Raw genomic sequence first — 12,086 nt, 5'->3', positions numbered from 1 at the left:
TTAAGCGACCATTTAAATATTAACAAGAAATGAAATCCCTCTACTTCCCACCTTCTTTGTAAGCACAGAAATATTGAAAATATGGGAAATACGGTACTAAAATTATTTTCCCTTGTAGAAGGTGCTTATCAAGCTCTAAGTGCCCAAGTTCCTCCTCTTCTACAAATTGAAGTTTTGTTACAATGCAAGCTGAAAACAGGAAAGTATGTGCTTCAAATGACTTGCAGTTGAATTTATGTAAATACACGTATATTTACACTCTACTGCTAATTGGCAGGCATGTGGCTAGGTTGGGACAGAGATAGGAGTAGACCTCTCTTGCAGAGAATGCATGGACGGATGTAGGGGGTCAGTGGCAAGGAGCTCCCCACCAGCCTTGGAGGGGCTGCAGGGCTATGGATATGCAGTATTGGGAACATGGACTCCTTTTTGGGGTTCAATGTTGGCTATATACGTGTTTCCTAGTTTTTGCAGGGAGCCAACACTAGCTGAGAAACAGAAAAAAGACTCTCATACTCCTTTCACAAGGTACCGTTCCAGCTGTGAAGTATAGGAGGGAATCTCATTACTCTTACAGGTTTCAGAGTGGTAGCCGTGTTAGTCAATATTTTTCACGTTCTCGGTGTATATATATCTTCCTATTGTATTTTCCACTGCATGCATACGATGAAGTGGGTTTTAGCCCACAAAAGCTTATGCCCAAATAAATTTGTTAGTTTCTAAGGTGCCACAATTACTCTTACAGTGGATATATTGCTAGCTGTGTTTGGAACAGTTGATAACTAAGGGGGAATTATAGCTCCTACTCTGCTGAAAGCAGATGGGAGCTCTCCCTATTTGTGGGTCTGGGTAAGCAGTGATTCCCCAATAACTGCCCTTCCCTCCTTGGCTGGTGCAGCGAAAGCTCTCACTCCTGTTTCACTCTACTTTGATCACTTGTTTGTTGGGTGTAGCGCTGGCTCTGCATGCATGGGACATAAAGAGATTCTCTCCTGCTTTGCAGAAAGTTGGAGGCTACCTATGTACAGATGGAAAATGAAGTGTTATCCATCCATGGGGCTAGGGTGTCCCCTTTCCTGCAGGTAGTGCAGTACTGGCAACGCATATGAGGAGGTCTCACCAACCTTGCAGGGGTTGCCCCGGGTATGTATGGCTCTGTCTATGCGTGATCTCATGCGTGGATCTCACTTTGCAGGTTGGCGGGGTGCTAGATGTCTGTATAGCAGGGTAGCGGGGCTCTCCCCTCCCTTGCAGCAGGTGCAGGGCCGGCTGCATGAATGGTGAGGGGGGTGCGGAGCCGGCTGCGTGTAGGGTGGAGGCGCAGGGGGGCGCGGTGCTGGCTGTGTGTGTGCGCGCACGGAGGTGCGGAGCTCACCTCCCTTGCAGGGGGTGCGGTGCTGGCTGTGCTGCGCCCGGTAACCCTCGATCACCTCCCACTCGCCGTTGTCGCGTTTGATGGGGAAGGAGACGCTGAGCACGTGGTTGCAGGGCTTGATGATGCGCAGGATGCCGCGGACGCGGTGGCGCCGCTCCTCGGGGCTCTCCCGCGAGCGCAGCCCCTCCACCAGCTTGTCCTCCACGATGCCGGCGCCGCGGTCGAAGAAGCCCTCCACCATCTTGAAGAAGTTGGGGTCGTCCTCCCGCTCCGCCTCGCTGTAGCGCCGCCGCTGCGGGAGCCCCCCGCTGGGGCCTCCCCACAGGGCTGCCCCTACCGCCGCGCCGGGCTCCGTGCCCGCCAGCACCGAGCCGGCCCCGGCGCGGGACGCCAGCAGTTCCCCGAGGTAACGGTACATGGCGGCAGCTGCAGCGGGGCTGGAGGCCGAGCCGGTGCTGAGAGCTCTAGCCCTGCGCGGCCCGATGGCACAATAGAGGCGGCCCGCCGCCGCCGCCGCCGCCGCCTTTAAATGGCCCCGGGGGGCGAGGCCGGAGGGGGGCTCGGGGTCACACGCCACCGCCCTGCCGCGCTTGCGCACACGCCTCGCCCGGAACTCCTCCCCTCCCTTGGCTCCGCCGGGAGGAGCTGGGCGCGGTGCCAGGCTTCGGCCCGTCTGCCGGAAGGCCCGAGGTGGGTGTGTGGTGCGCATGCGTGTCGGGATCTAGCCTCGGTCGGTCGTGGCGCTCAGTCCGGGGCGCTGGTGCGGGAGCGCGAACCTAAAGCGCTTCCGCCCGGGCAGGGGGTGCGGAGCGGTCGTTTCTCCCGCTTGCGGGCGCGGGGAGCCCCGCGGTAGGTGGCTGGGGGGGCCCGCGCCTGCGCCGCGTAGAGGAGACCCCGTCATCCTTCCCCTTCCGCTGCGGGGAGCGGCAGAGCCCCTGACTTCCCCGGGCCCCGCGGGCGCGGCCGCCCGCCCCGCTGCACCCACCTTTCCTGTTGCAGCTGCCCGCCCGCCTCCGAGCCATGGCCACGCTGGCTATCCCGGCTGAGCGAGCTGTAGCCCAGTGGCTCTCAACCTTTCTAGGCTAGCGTATCCCTTCCAGGAGTCTGATTTGGCTTGCGTACCCAGGTTTACCTCACTTAAAAACTACTTGCTTACAAAATCAGACATAAAACCAAACGTGTCATAGCCCACTATTACTAAAAATTGCTCATGTTCTAATTTTTTACCATATAATCTTGAAATAAATCAATTGAAATATAAATATTGTACTTTTCGGTGTATAGGATATAGAGCAGTATAAACAAGTCATTGTTGAAGTTTTAGTTTGTACTGACTTGGCTAGTCCTTTTAAGTAGGTCTCAGAGTAGCAGCTGTGTTAGTCTGTATTCGCCAAAAGAAAAGGAGTACTAGTGGCACCTTAGAGACTAACCAATTTATTTGAGCATGAGCTTTCGTGAGCTACAGCTTGAAGTGAGCTGTAGCTCACGAAAGCTTATGCTCAAATAAATTGGTTAGTCTCTAAGGTGCCACTAGTACTCCTTTTCTTTTTGCTTTTAAGTAGCCTGTTTTAAAACTAGGCAACTATCTAGAAAAGCAATGATTTTCAACGTACCCCTGGTTGAAAATCATTGCTTTAACCTACAGTGCTCTGATGGGCTCTGCTGCGTCGCATATCTGGGGTACAGGGACCTTCTACCCTAGGTAACACAGGGCTCAATATGCCACCCTTTGTATCTTAGCTTTGGGCATTCCCTGTTCTGCCTGCCAGGCCTGTCACAAGGTGACACGGAGAGCCTTGTTCTCTGACCCTCTCAGAGCAACGTTCTTGTACGTTTCGATGGGAGCCAAGATTAGAGCAGACATGCATAGCCAGGGAGGAGAGCTGCACAAGTAATCTATTGGTCAGTAAAAAGAAAAGGAGTACTAGTGGCACCTTAGAGACTAACCTACTCTCTAAGGTGCCACTAGTACTCCTTTTCTTTTTGCGAATACAGACTAACACGACTGTTACTCTGAAACCTATTGGTCAGTGTGTGTTGTGTCCCCTTCTGGGCCCAACCCACAGAGGATGTGAATATGATTGTGGTGAAAAACAGTGCACTAACTTCCTTGACAGAGTTAGACAATAGCAGTCTCTTTATCTGTTATTCAAGGATGTCATTTCAGGGGGAAAAACTACTGGTGTATAGAATATATGTGATAAAATTATATCCTGCAAAATCTTGGGGTGGCAGGGAAGGAAGTAGAGCATATAGATTTATGAAAACTTCCCCGAGGGGGGCAACAGCTGCCCCCCTGGCCCATAGCAAATGATGCCACTGGTTTTCTGAAAGACTCATTTTTTGTGGGAAAATATCCTTCCTAAATAGGAGCAAGGAGGGAAAGCATAAGTGGAAATATTTATTGTTGAATACAATTTCAGGCTTCCTAACCTGGACGGGATATTTTTTCATTTGTTCTCTAGTTACAGATGAATAAAAGTACTGTTTAGTACAAATCTGGCTAATTTTGGCCAGAGCATATAACCCCCTTGCCAAGCAAACATGCTGCTCTCCAGACAGTGGAAACAGAGACATCTGTCTATCTAGGGTGGATTGGTCTATCTAGATAGATATGCTAATCTCAAAATTCTTCAGGCATGTACAAGATATATGTTGTACATGAATCAAGCCACGATCCGGGGGGGCTTGAAAAAAATGGGCCAACTGAAGTAAAATAAGCCTACCTTTTGACAGGAAGAGAGTTTGACGTCCCCTATATGGGAAACAAATTTCAGGACACAGTCAGAAATAAGATTATTTCCTGGAGGCCAAATCCAAGCACTAATGCTTTGCAAACTGTGTGGACAGACCATCTAGCGCAGGGGTTCTCAGACTGGGGATCGGGAACTTTCGGGGGGTTGTGAGGTTATTACATGGGGGGTCGGGAACTGTCAGCCTCCACCCCAAACCCTGCTTTGCCTCCAGCATTTATAATAGTGTTAAATATATTAAAAAGTGTTTTTAATTTATATGGGGGGGGGTTGCACTCAGAGGCTTCCTATGTGAAAGGGGTCACCACTGATCTAGCTGCTGTGCAGATGTCTGTGATGGAAATACCTCAGGGCTTGTCATCCTTGCAGTTAAATTGAGTTTTTCCCTAATTTGAGTCACGTCCCTCAGAGGTCATGTTTTCTAGACCTTTAATCATTTTGTGTGGAAGATTGAAAAAATTGGGTTTGTTTAGTCTGGAACAGAGAAGACTGAGAGGGGACATGATAAGTTTTCAAGTACATAAAAGGTTGTTACAAGGAGGAGTGAGAAAAATTATTGTTCTTAACCCCTGAGGATAGGACAAGAAGCAATGGGCTTAAATTGCAGCAAGGGAGGTTCAAGTTAGACATTAGGAAAAACTTCCTAACTGTCGGGGTGATTAAGCACTGGAATAAATTGCCTAGGGAGGTTGTGGAATCTCCATCATTGGAGATTTTTAAGAGCTTGTTAGACCTGTCAGGGATGGTCTAGATCAGGATGGGCAAACTTTTTGGCCCAAGGGCCACATCATTGCGAAACTGTATGAAGGACAGGGTAGGGAAGGCAGTGCCTCCCCAAACAGCCAGGCCCCTGCCCCCTCCCACTTCCCACCCCCTGACTGCCCCCCCCACGCCAGAACCTCTGACCCATCCAACCCCCACCTGCTACTTGTCCCCTGACCGCCCCCTCCCGGGATCCCCCGCTCCTAACTGCCCCCCTCGGAAGCCCACCCTCTATCCAGGCCCCCCTGCTCCCTGTCCCGGGACTGCCCCGACCCCTATCCACACCCCCACCCCCTGACAGGCCCCCCGGGACTCCCATGCCTATCCAACACGCCCTGCTCCCTGTCCCCTGACTGCCCCCCCCCCCGGGATCTTCTGCCCCTTATCCAACCACCCTCTGACTGCTCCAACCCCTACCCACACCCCCGCCCCCTGACAGGGCCCCTGGGACTCCCACGCCTATCCACCCCGCCCCCATCCCCTGACTGCCCCCCCCCCAGCCCAGAACCTCCGCCTCATCCAACTGCTCCATGTCCCCTGACTGCCCCTTATCCAACCCCCCCCCCCCCCCCCGACTCCCCGCTCCCTAATCATGTTTCTCAGAGCGGCAGGACTGGCTTATTGGAAACCCTGGGAGGTGGGCGGGCACAAGCTGTGCTGCCTGCACAGCGGCGTGGCTGTGGGGGAGGGGGCTAGCCTCCCCGGCTGGGAGCTCAAGGGCCAGGCAGGACAGTCCTGTGAGCCGTAGTTTGCCCACCTTTGGTCTAGATAGTACTTAGTTCTGCCATGAGTGCAGGGGGCCGGACTAGATGATCTCTTGAGGTCCCTTCCATTTCTATGATTCTAAAACTCCTTATTTTTAGTGTGGGGTGTGCTTTTAACTTTAGTTGGCCCATCAGGGGTATAGATAAAGCTCAAGTTAGCATGATTTGCTACCTGCTAACACAATCAGTTTGTGCAGCTCAAAGTGTTTTGTGGTGGGGCAGCTTTTGCTCAAAATAAGGTAACTCGAGAGGAGTTAGGTATAGATAACTTGATTGAACTTGAAACTGTACGCTAAGGCAGACTGTGGTGGCTACGGTGTCCCAGTTTGAAGAAACTTTGAGGAGGTCATCTAATTTCAGATTAACCAGGTCATAGCAACATGAGGAGCAATCAGACATCAGTTTAGTTCTCTGGGTTGCAGCATTTTCCAATGAGTTGGTTTCAAAAGGAAAAACCCACTTGTCTTTCTCCCTGGAGCTAATGACTGCTTTACTGATAAGAATTTTCTCAATGGGTGGAGTTATTTCCATTATTTTTGTTTTTAATAGATGTTTACTATAAAAGACAAAGGTACATAATGGAAGTATAAAAAGTAGCAGTTGGCAGGTAAGCACTACACAATTTGCACTGGATGATAAATGCTCTTCCTCGCAGTTCTGTGGGGCCTTTGCTGGTTTCAAGAATGTGCCAAGTTCTCTGGGAAGCTCCCTGGCCCCTTGTTATGAAACAAACCCTGTAATTCATTCTATCATGTCAGGCAGGAGCTCATACCTCTCAGTGCAGTGAAACTCAAGAGTCTTACATTAATGGGGCTTTTCAAACTGCCAGGAAACCTTTAAGTTCTGACATTTCAACCTTTCTCTGTGAGAGGCATCACCCAGAACATGTTTGCTGTAAGAATTGCAGGAGAGACCGAAAGAATGGCTCTCCCCTCTGTATCCTGTTGTGTGGACATCCTTATGCCTGCTTTTCAAGTATTGTATTTAGGAACATCTGGGCCCAATTTTGGCTTCAGATAAATACATGTAACTTTCACTGAAGTAAATTAAAGTTGTGTGTGCTAATCAGAAGTCAGAATTGGGCTCGGAGTGTGTGGCTGCCCAATACTGCAGTTGGTGAAGATATCATTTGTTAACGTCAGAAGCAGGAGGTAATATCACAGGAGCAGGAGGTGCCGGTCTATATAGACACTTAATTTGCAGCAAACCAGAGTGTAAATCTACCTTGTGTTAGCCTGCACTAAGTGCCCATATGGATGTGCTGCTGCACACAAGAGTTCTGTAGTGCTCTTTGCTCTACTTCGCTTTGAAACAGACAATTAAAGCACACTAGAAGTTGCAGTGCATGGCAGCAGGGTCCACACAGGTGCTTAGTGCAAGGTAGATTTATGCCCCAATTTGCTACAAACTAAGCGGTCACCTAGACAAGCCTTAAGTGACAAGCTGAACTAAAGAACAGTCATAAAAAAGGAATTTCAAAAAAATACACAAAACCTCCTGTGTACTCGTCTCAAGAAGTGATATGGGTAACCTGCAGTTAGTGAACATCAGTATATTTGATGCTTTTTATTGTGGGGTCAAAGACAGAAAGGTCTTTGCAAAAGTCAATCTGTTTTTGTTAATTTTTGCAGTTTTGAACGGGAAAGACTGTTGTACATGAAGTGGGAAAAAGTCCAAATTATATGGAACAAAAGTACTATGTACAAGTGCAGTCCCACATCACACAGTATACACTTATGCAACAGTATTACAAGTATTTTTTACAAAGGGGTTTTTACATGTACACAGTAGATCAGCGTTTCTCAAAATGGGGTCCGTGAGGGTACTCCAGGGGGTCCACGGGCCCTGCTAATCATCTCCCGCTCCCTCCCAGTGCCTGCTGTAGGTCGTGGAACAGCTGTTCAGCAGTGTACAGGAGGTGCTGGGAGGGAGAGGGAGGAGCGGAGACAGGGCGTGCTTGGGGGTGGGGCGGGAAGAGGTGGGGTGGGAGTGGGGCCTTGGGGAAAGGAGTGGGGTGGGCCCTGGGGCTGAGCAAGGGACTTGGAGGGTCTGTGAAATTTTTTTAAATCAAAAAGGGGGTCCTCCGGTTGTTAAAATTTGAGAACTGCTGTAATAGATCAATGAATAAAGGAAACTGAATAGATAGAATCCCAGTCTCTGTTTTATATTGTATCTGCATGATAAATATCCCTAATTGTCAGTGATAAGAAGTAGGGAAGACCACTGAAGAGAGAATGGCAGCTCCTGCTCACCTTCAGGATTTGTGTGGTATATCATTATGTATTATTAATCATGTTTATTACAGTAGTTCTTAAAGGCCAACCAAGAATGGGACCCTGTTACACTAGGTGCTGTGCACTCGGGACTGCCCTGACCCCTATCCACACCCCCACTCCCTGACAGCCCCCCCGGGACTCCCATGCCTATCCAACGCGCCCTGCTCCCTGTCCCCTGACTGCCCCCCCAGGATCCTCGGGAATCAGGGCAGTCAGAGAAGTACATAGTCCATGCACTGAAGAGCTTACAATCTAAATAGACAAGGCAGGCACAGGATGTGGGAATGGGTATAACACACAAGCAGAGAACAATATGATGGCAGCAAATTACGTTAGTTCTATGATTTTTTTGGAGGGGGGGGGCGTAGGGGCTTACTTAGGAGGGGATAAACTAAAGGGGAAGGGGAGGAGACAGCAGGGGTTATAATTATCATGTCCAGAGTCTGAAGATGCCTGTTAGTAAAACACAGGGAAGCAAAAGCAAGAAATGTTTCTTTTTAGGGAGAACTGCTTATGCAGGTATTGTCAAGCCTGCTTTAGAGACTCAGCCTCTCAATATATTTACATTATTAGAATTGCTCAATTACTTTGATATATGAATATGGGGATAGGTACAGTCAAGGCTAATTCCCCACTCTGGCACTTTGAGTGCAGAAGGTGGAGGCCCACAAGGATTCAAAAAAATAATATTGGCCACTCCAGGCTGGTATTAAACTCCCAAGGTCACAGTTTCTCTCTGACCTTGGATGGGTAGATGCTGGCACCAGCCATGTGCAAAAGAACCCCTTGAGAACCAGGAAGGCACACTTGGGAATTCCTTCCTGTGGGGTACTCTCAAGCCCTTTCACACCCTCCATTCTGGGGAAGAGCTGAGAATGAAAACAAAGGAAATTTGCTGTTGCTCCCAGCTAATTAAACAACATATCCACAAACCTCTTAGGACACCAAAAATCCAATCCTGTTCTTAAAAAAGGTAAATTTTATTAAAAACAAAAAGAAAGAGAATACATCTGAAAACTCAAGCTATTGCTAGATTTTAAAAGAAACAATTACAAAAATTAAGCATCAAGATAGCTCTCTTGAGGTTCAGCTTAAAGGTTACAAGCAAAACAAAAGCATCCGGGGTTAGCACAGAGGAGTCCATTAGCTGTAAGAAATAAACAGAAATAACCCTAATCACATCTTCCTAGTCATTACCTGATTTACTTACATATTTGAGGTTTCAGATAAGTAGGATTGAGGTATGATTTGTTGCTTTTTCATACCTAGTTTTAAAGCTGCTTACAGCATTGCTGCTCTGTGTCGCTGCTCCCTGGAGAACAATAAAAGCAGACAGGGAAGTTTTTTTCCCCATTTTAAAAAGTTCTAGCCCTCCCATTGGCTCTTTTGGTCAGGTGCCCACTCCTTTCCTTTTACCTGTATCAGAGTAACAGCCTTGTTAGTCTGTATTCACAAAAAGGAAAGGAGTACTTGTGGCACCTTAGAGACTAACCAATTTATTTGAGCGTAAGCTTTCGTGAGCTACAGCTCACTTCAAGTGAGCTGTAGCTCACAAAAGCTCATGCTCAAATAAATTGGTTAGTCTCTAAGGTGCCACAAGTACTCCTTTCCTTTTACCTGTAGGCTTGTTAACCCTTTACAGGTAAAGCAAGTAGAGTGCAGCTACTAAGAGGAATTTTTTTGGCTGGCTGGCTGGCTGGATGCCCATAAAAGGGAGCTATTCCCTCCCCTTCATTTATCACAGGTACTAATGAGAATTTCATAATAGTGTCAGAGAAGTGAGGAAATGCAAAAGGAAATACACTGTCATTTCTGTGGCCTCGGTAGGGAAACATTTGGCTTCCATCATAAAGCACTGAAGCAACAGCTGCTCCACTGCTGAAACACTGAGTTTAAAATGTGTGTGTAAAAGAATATGAACTAAGAAACAGGTATAGAGACAAGCACTAAGTTCTAATTATTATTATCAACCAATTCTCATAGACCCCTGAGGTATAGGAAATAGTATTCCTATATTACAGATAGGAAAACTGAGGCGGGTTAAGTGGAAAATGTGACAATTATTTGACTTGTTCAAGAGCTCAGAAAGGCCTACATCAGAGTTAGAACCATAAAGTTCCTGGCTTCCAGTTCTGTACTCGATCACTAGAATACACCTCTCTGAAAGTGTTCCTTACTTAGTTATCAGCTGCATGCATTGACCCAGATATGTTTGATACATTACTTCATATGTTAGGGATTCAGAATGGTAAAACACAATGCAAGAGTGAAAATGAATATTCTTTTCCACCAGTTTCACTAGCATGTCTTTCTATGAAATAACAGCATGAGCAGAGCCCTTCTGCTTTGATAAAGGTGAAACTTCAGTATTACTGAATTCCTACAAAATATTCAAGTTACACTTGGAACTCTTCAGAAAAAGTAAATCAGAAATTATCTTTTATTTTTGTAATGTTTGAAGACAATCACATGTGAGAAGAATAATTGTGTATGTGTGTATAATATATATATATAAACACTTCACCAGCATAATTGACTTTCACTGCGCCCATGTGAGGTTGATAATGAGGTGAATGTAGAGGTTAAGTGACTTGCCCAATGACACAGAGCAGGTCTTGAGTAAGAGTTAAGATTAGAATTCAAGAGTTCTTGTGTCTTAGTTCCTATAAGCTAGGCCGCATTTCTTCTCTCTATTCCAGTCAAATATCTGTCTGTCTTGTGTTAAGGAGTAAGCAGTAATTAAGGGAGCTATTTCTCGTGGTCTCAGAACATTGCTCAGTATGCATATATGTCTGTTGTTAGTTTACTGTGACTTGTAGATATGAAAACAATAATTGTAATAATGAAAGATAAACTGTATGATCTTTGTTTAGAGTAACACATGGAGGACATTGGAAGACTCTCCTTTCAGTTAAACTGGTAAAAGATCACTTGGATGGTTTTAAAGGTAATTTTTTATATTTTTTGTGTGCAACTAGAAATTGCAGTAAATTTCAGTTACTTTCATACTGAAATTGAATTATTTTTCTCCCAGTCATTTAAACACACAAGTACAATGGTAAACAAATGTATGTGCTGAAGGAAAATTATCTGCGTGGATGATGGACTTATTTAGCTCTAATTTATGGGACACGGTGATATACTTGTTCATTACAACCTAAGAATTGGGAAAACATTCTGAATTTGGAAAAAGTAGAACAGACAACTTTTCCTGTGCCAACTATTTTGAAAATAGCTTTTACTTCCAACTTTAAATATTATGGCTTATTTCATTTTAGATGTAATATAAACACCTTGTTTTATTTATTTTGTGCTTACCCGAATTGAAAAGATCCATGTCTCTTTAAAAAGATTAAAGATGTCATTTTTAAGATATGGATACTATTTTGGCAAATTTCATTACAAAAAAGTATATTGGCTAAAATTATTGTTCAAGGTGTACTAAGAAAATCAGAAAATCAAAGCCAGGAACCCAGTAGACTTTTGCATTTGCTTTGATGACAGAGTATTAGTCAAAAGCTTATATAATTTTACTATCTGAAATTACACAGGAATGGCCACTGGGTATCCTTGTTTGCTATTCCTGAAACTGTGATTTCTTCACACAAAAGAAAAAAAAAATCCCTAATAATTTTACAGAGTTAAAACTAGAACTGGTCAGAAAAAAATTAGAAATATTTTTTTCTTCAGAATTTGTTTTTCATTGAAATCAACACATTCTGCAGGACTGTGTCAGTTTTGACAGAATTCCTCTAGAAGCTTGGGGGGGTTTCATCAGTTTTCTGCCAGTTTACCAACTTGATTCCTCTTCTGCACACCTGCTAGGCTTCTAGGCAATCCTGGCTCCTCAGCAGCCCATTTTGTGGGCTGCCCCCAGCTCCGAGGCTTGTAGCTTCTGAACAGCCTTGGTTCCCAGGGCTTCTAGGCTTCCTGGCTGCAGGCGCTACCTTGGAGTTGGAACACCCAACCGGGCAGACTGCCCTGGAGTCAGCACTCTAAGGGCTTCCAGGGTCCCTGGTTTTGTGGCAACCTACCAGGCAGACTCCCCCAGAACCCAGGCTCCTAGTAGAACTGGGTATAGAATGAGCATTCCAGTTTGCAGAAAATTTTCAAAATTTTGAATTGGATTGAAACCACTTTTTGGAATCTCAAAATT

The 12,086-nt window shown here is 46.3% G+C and overlaps 1 protein-coding gene and 1 long non-coding RNA gene across 3 annotated transcripts in view; one reads left to right on the top strand and one right to left on the bottom strand.

The window, feature by feature from the left end:
- Positions 1–2,099, bottom strand: part of GLUD1 (glutamate dehydrogenase 1) — a 59,363-nt gene extending 57,264 nt beyond the window's left edge. Inside the window, exon 1 of the mRNA XM_084633257.1 lies at positions 1,376–2,099. Within this exon, the coding sequence (XP_084489383.1) occupies positions 1,376–2,084 (709 nt within the window). The 5' untranslated portion in view covers positions 2,085–2,099. The remainder of the gene's footprint in view (positions 1–1,375) is intronic.
- Positions 2,097–12,086, top strand: part of LOC311523370 — a 41,368-nt gene continuing 31,378 nt past the window's right edge. For both annotated transcript variants that reach the window (XR_014712325.1, XR_014712326.1), the window contains exons 1-2: positions 2,097–2,224; positions 10,804–10,877. This is a non-coding gene — a long non-coding RNA (uncharacterized lncRNA). The remainder of the gene's footprint in view (positions 2,225–10,803; positions 10,878–12,086) is intronic.

Source organism: Lepidochelys olivacea (assembly GCF_965140295.1).
Source record: "Lepidochelys olivacea isolate rLepOli2 genome assembly, chromosome: 7".
NCBI lineage: Eukaryota > Metazoa > Chordata > Testudines > Cheloniidae > Lepidochelys > Lepidochelys olivacea.
This window is presented reverse-complemented; position numbering and strand designations above follow the sequence as displayed.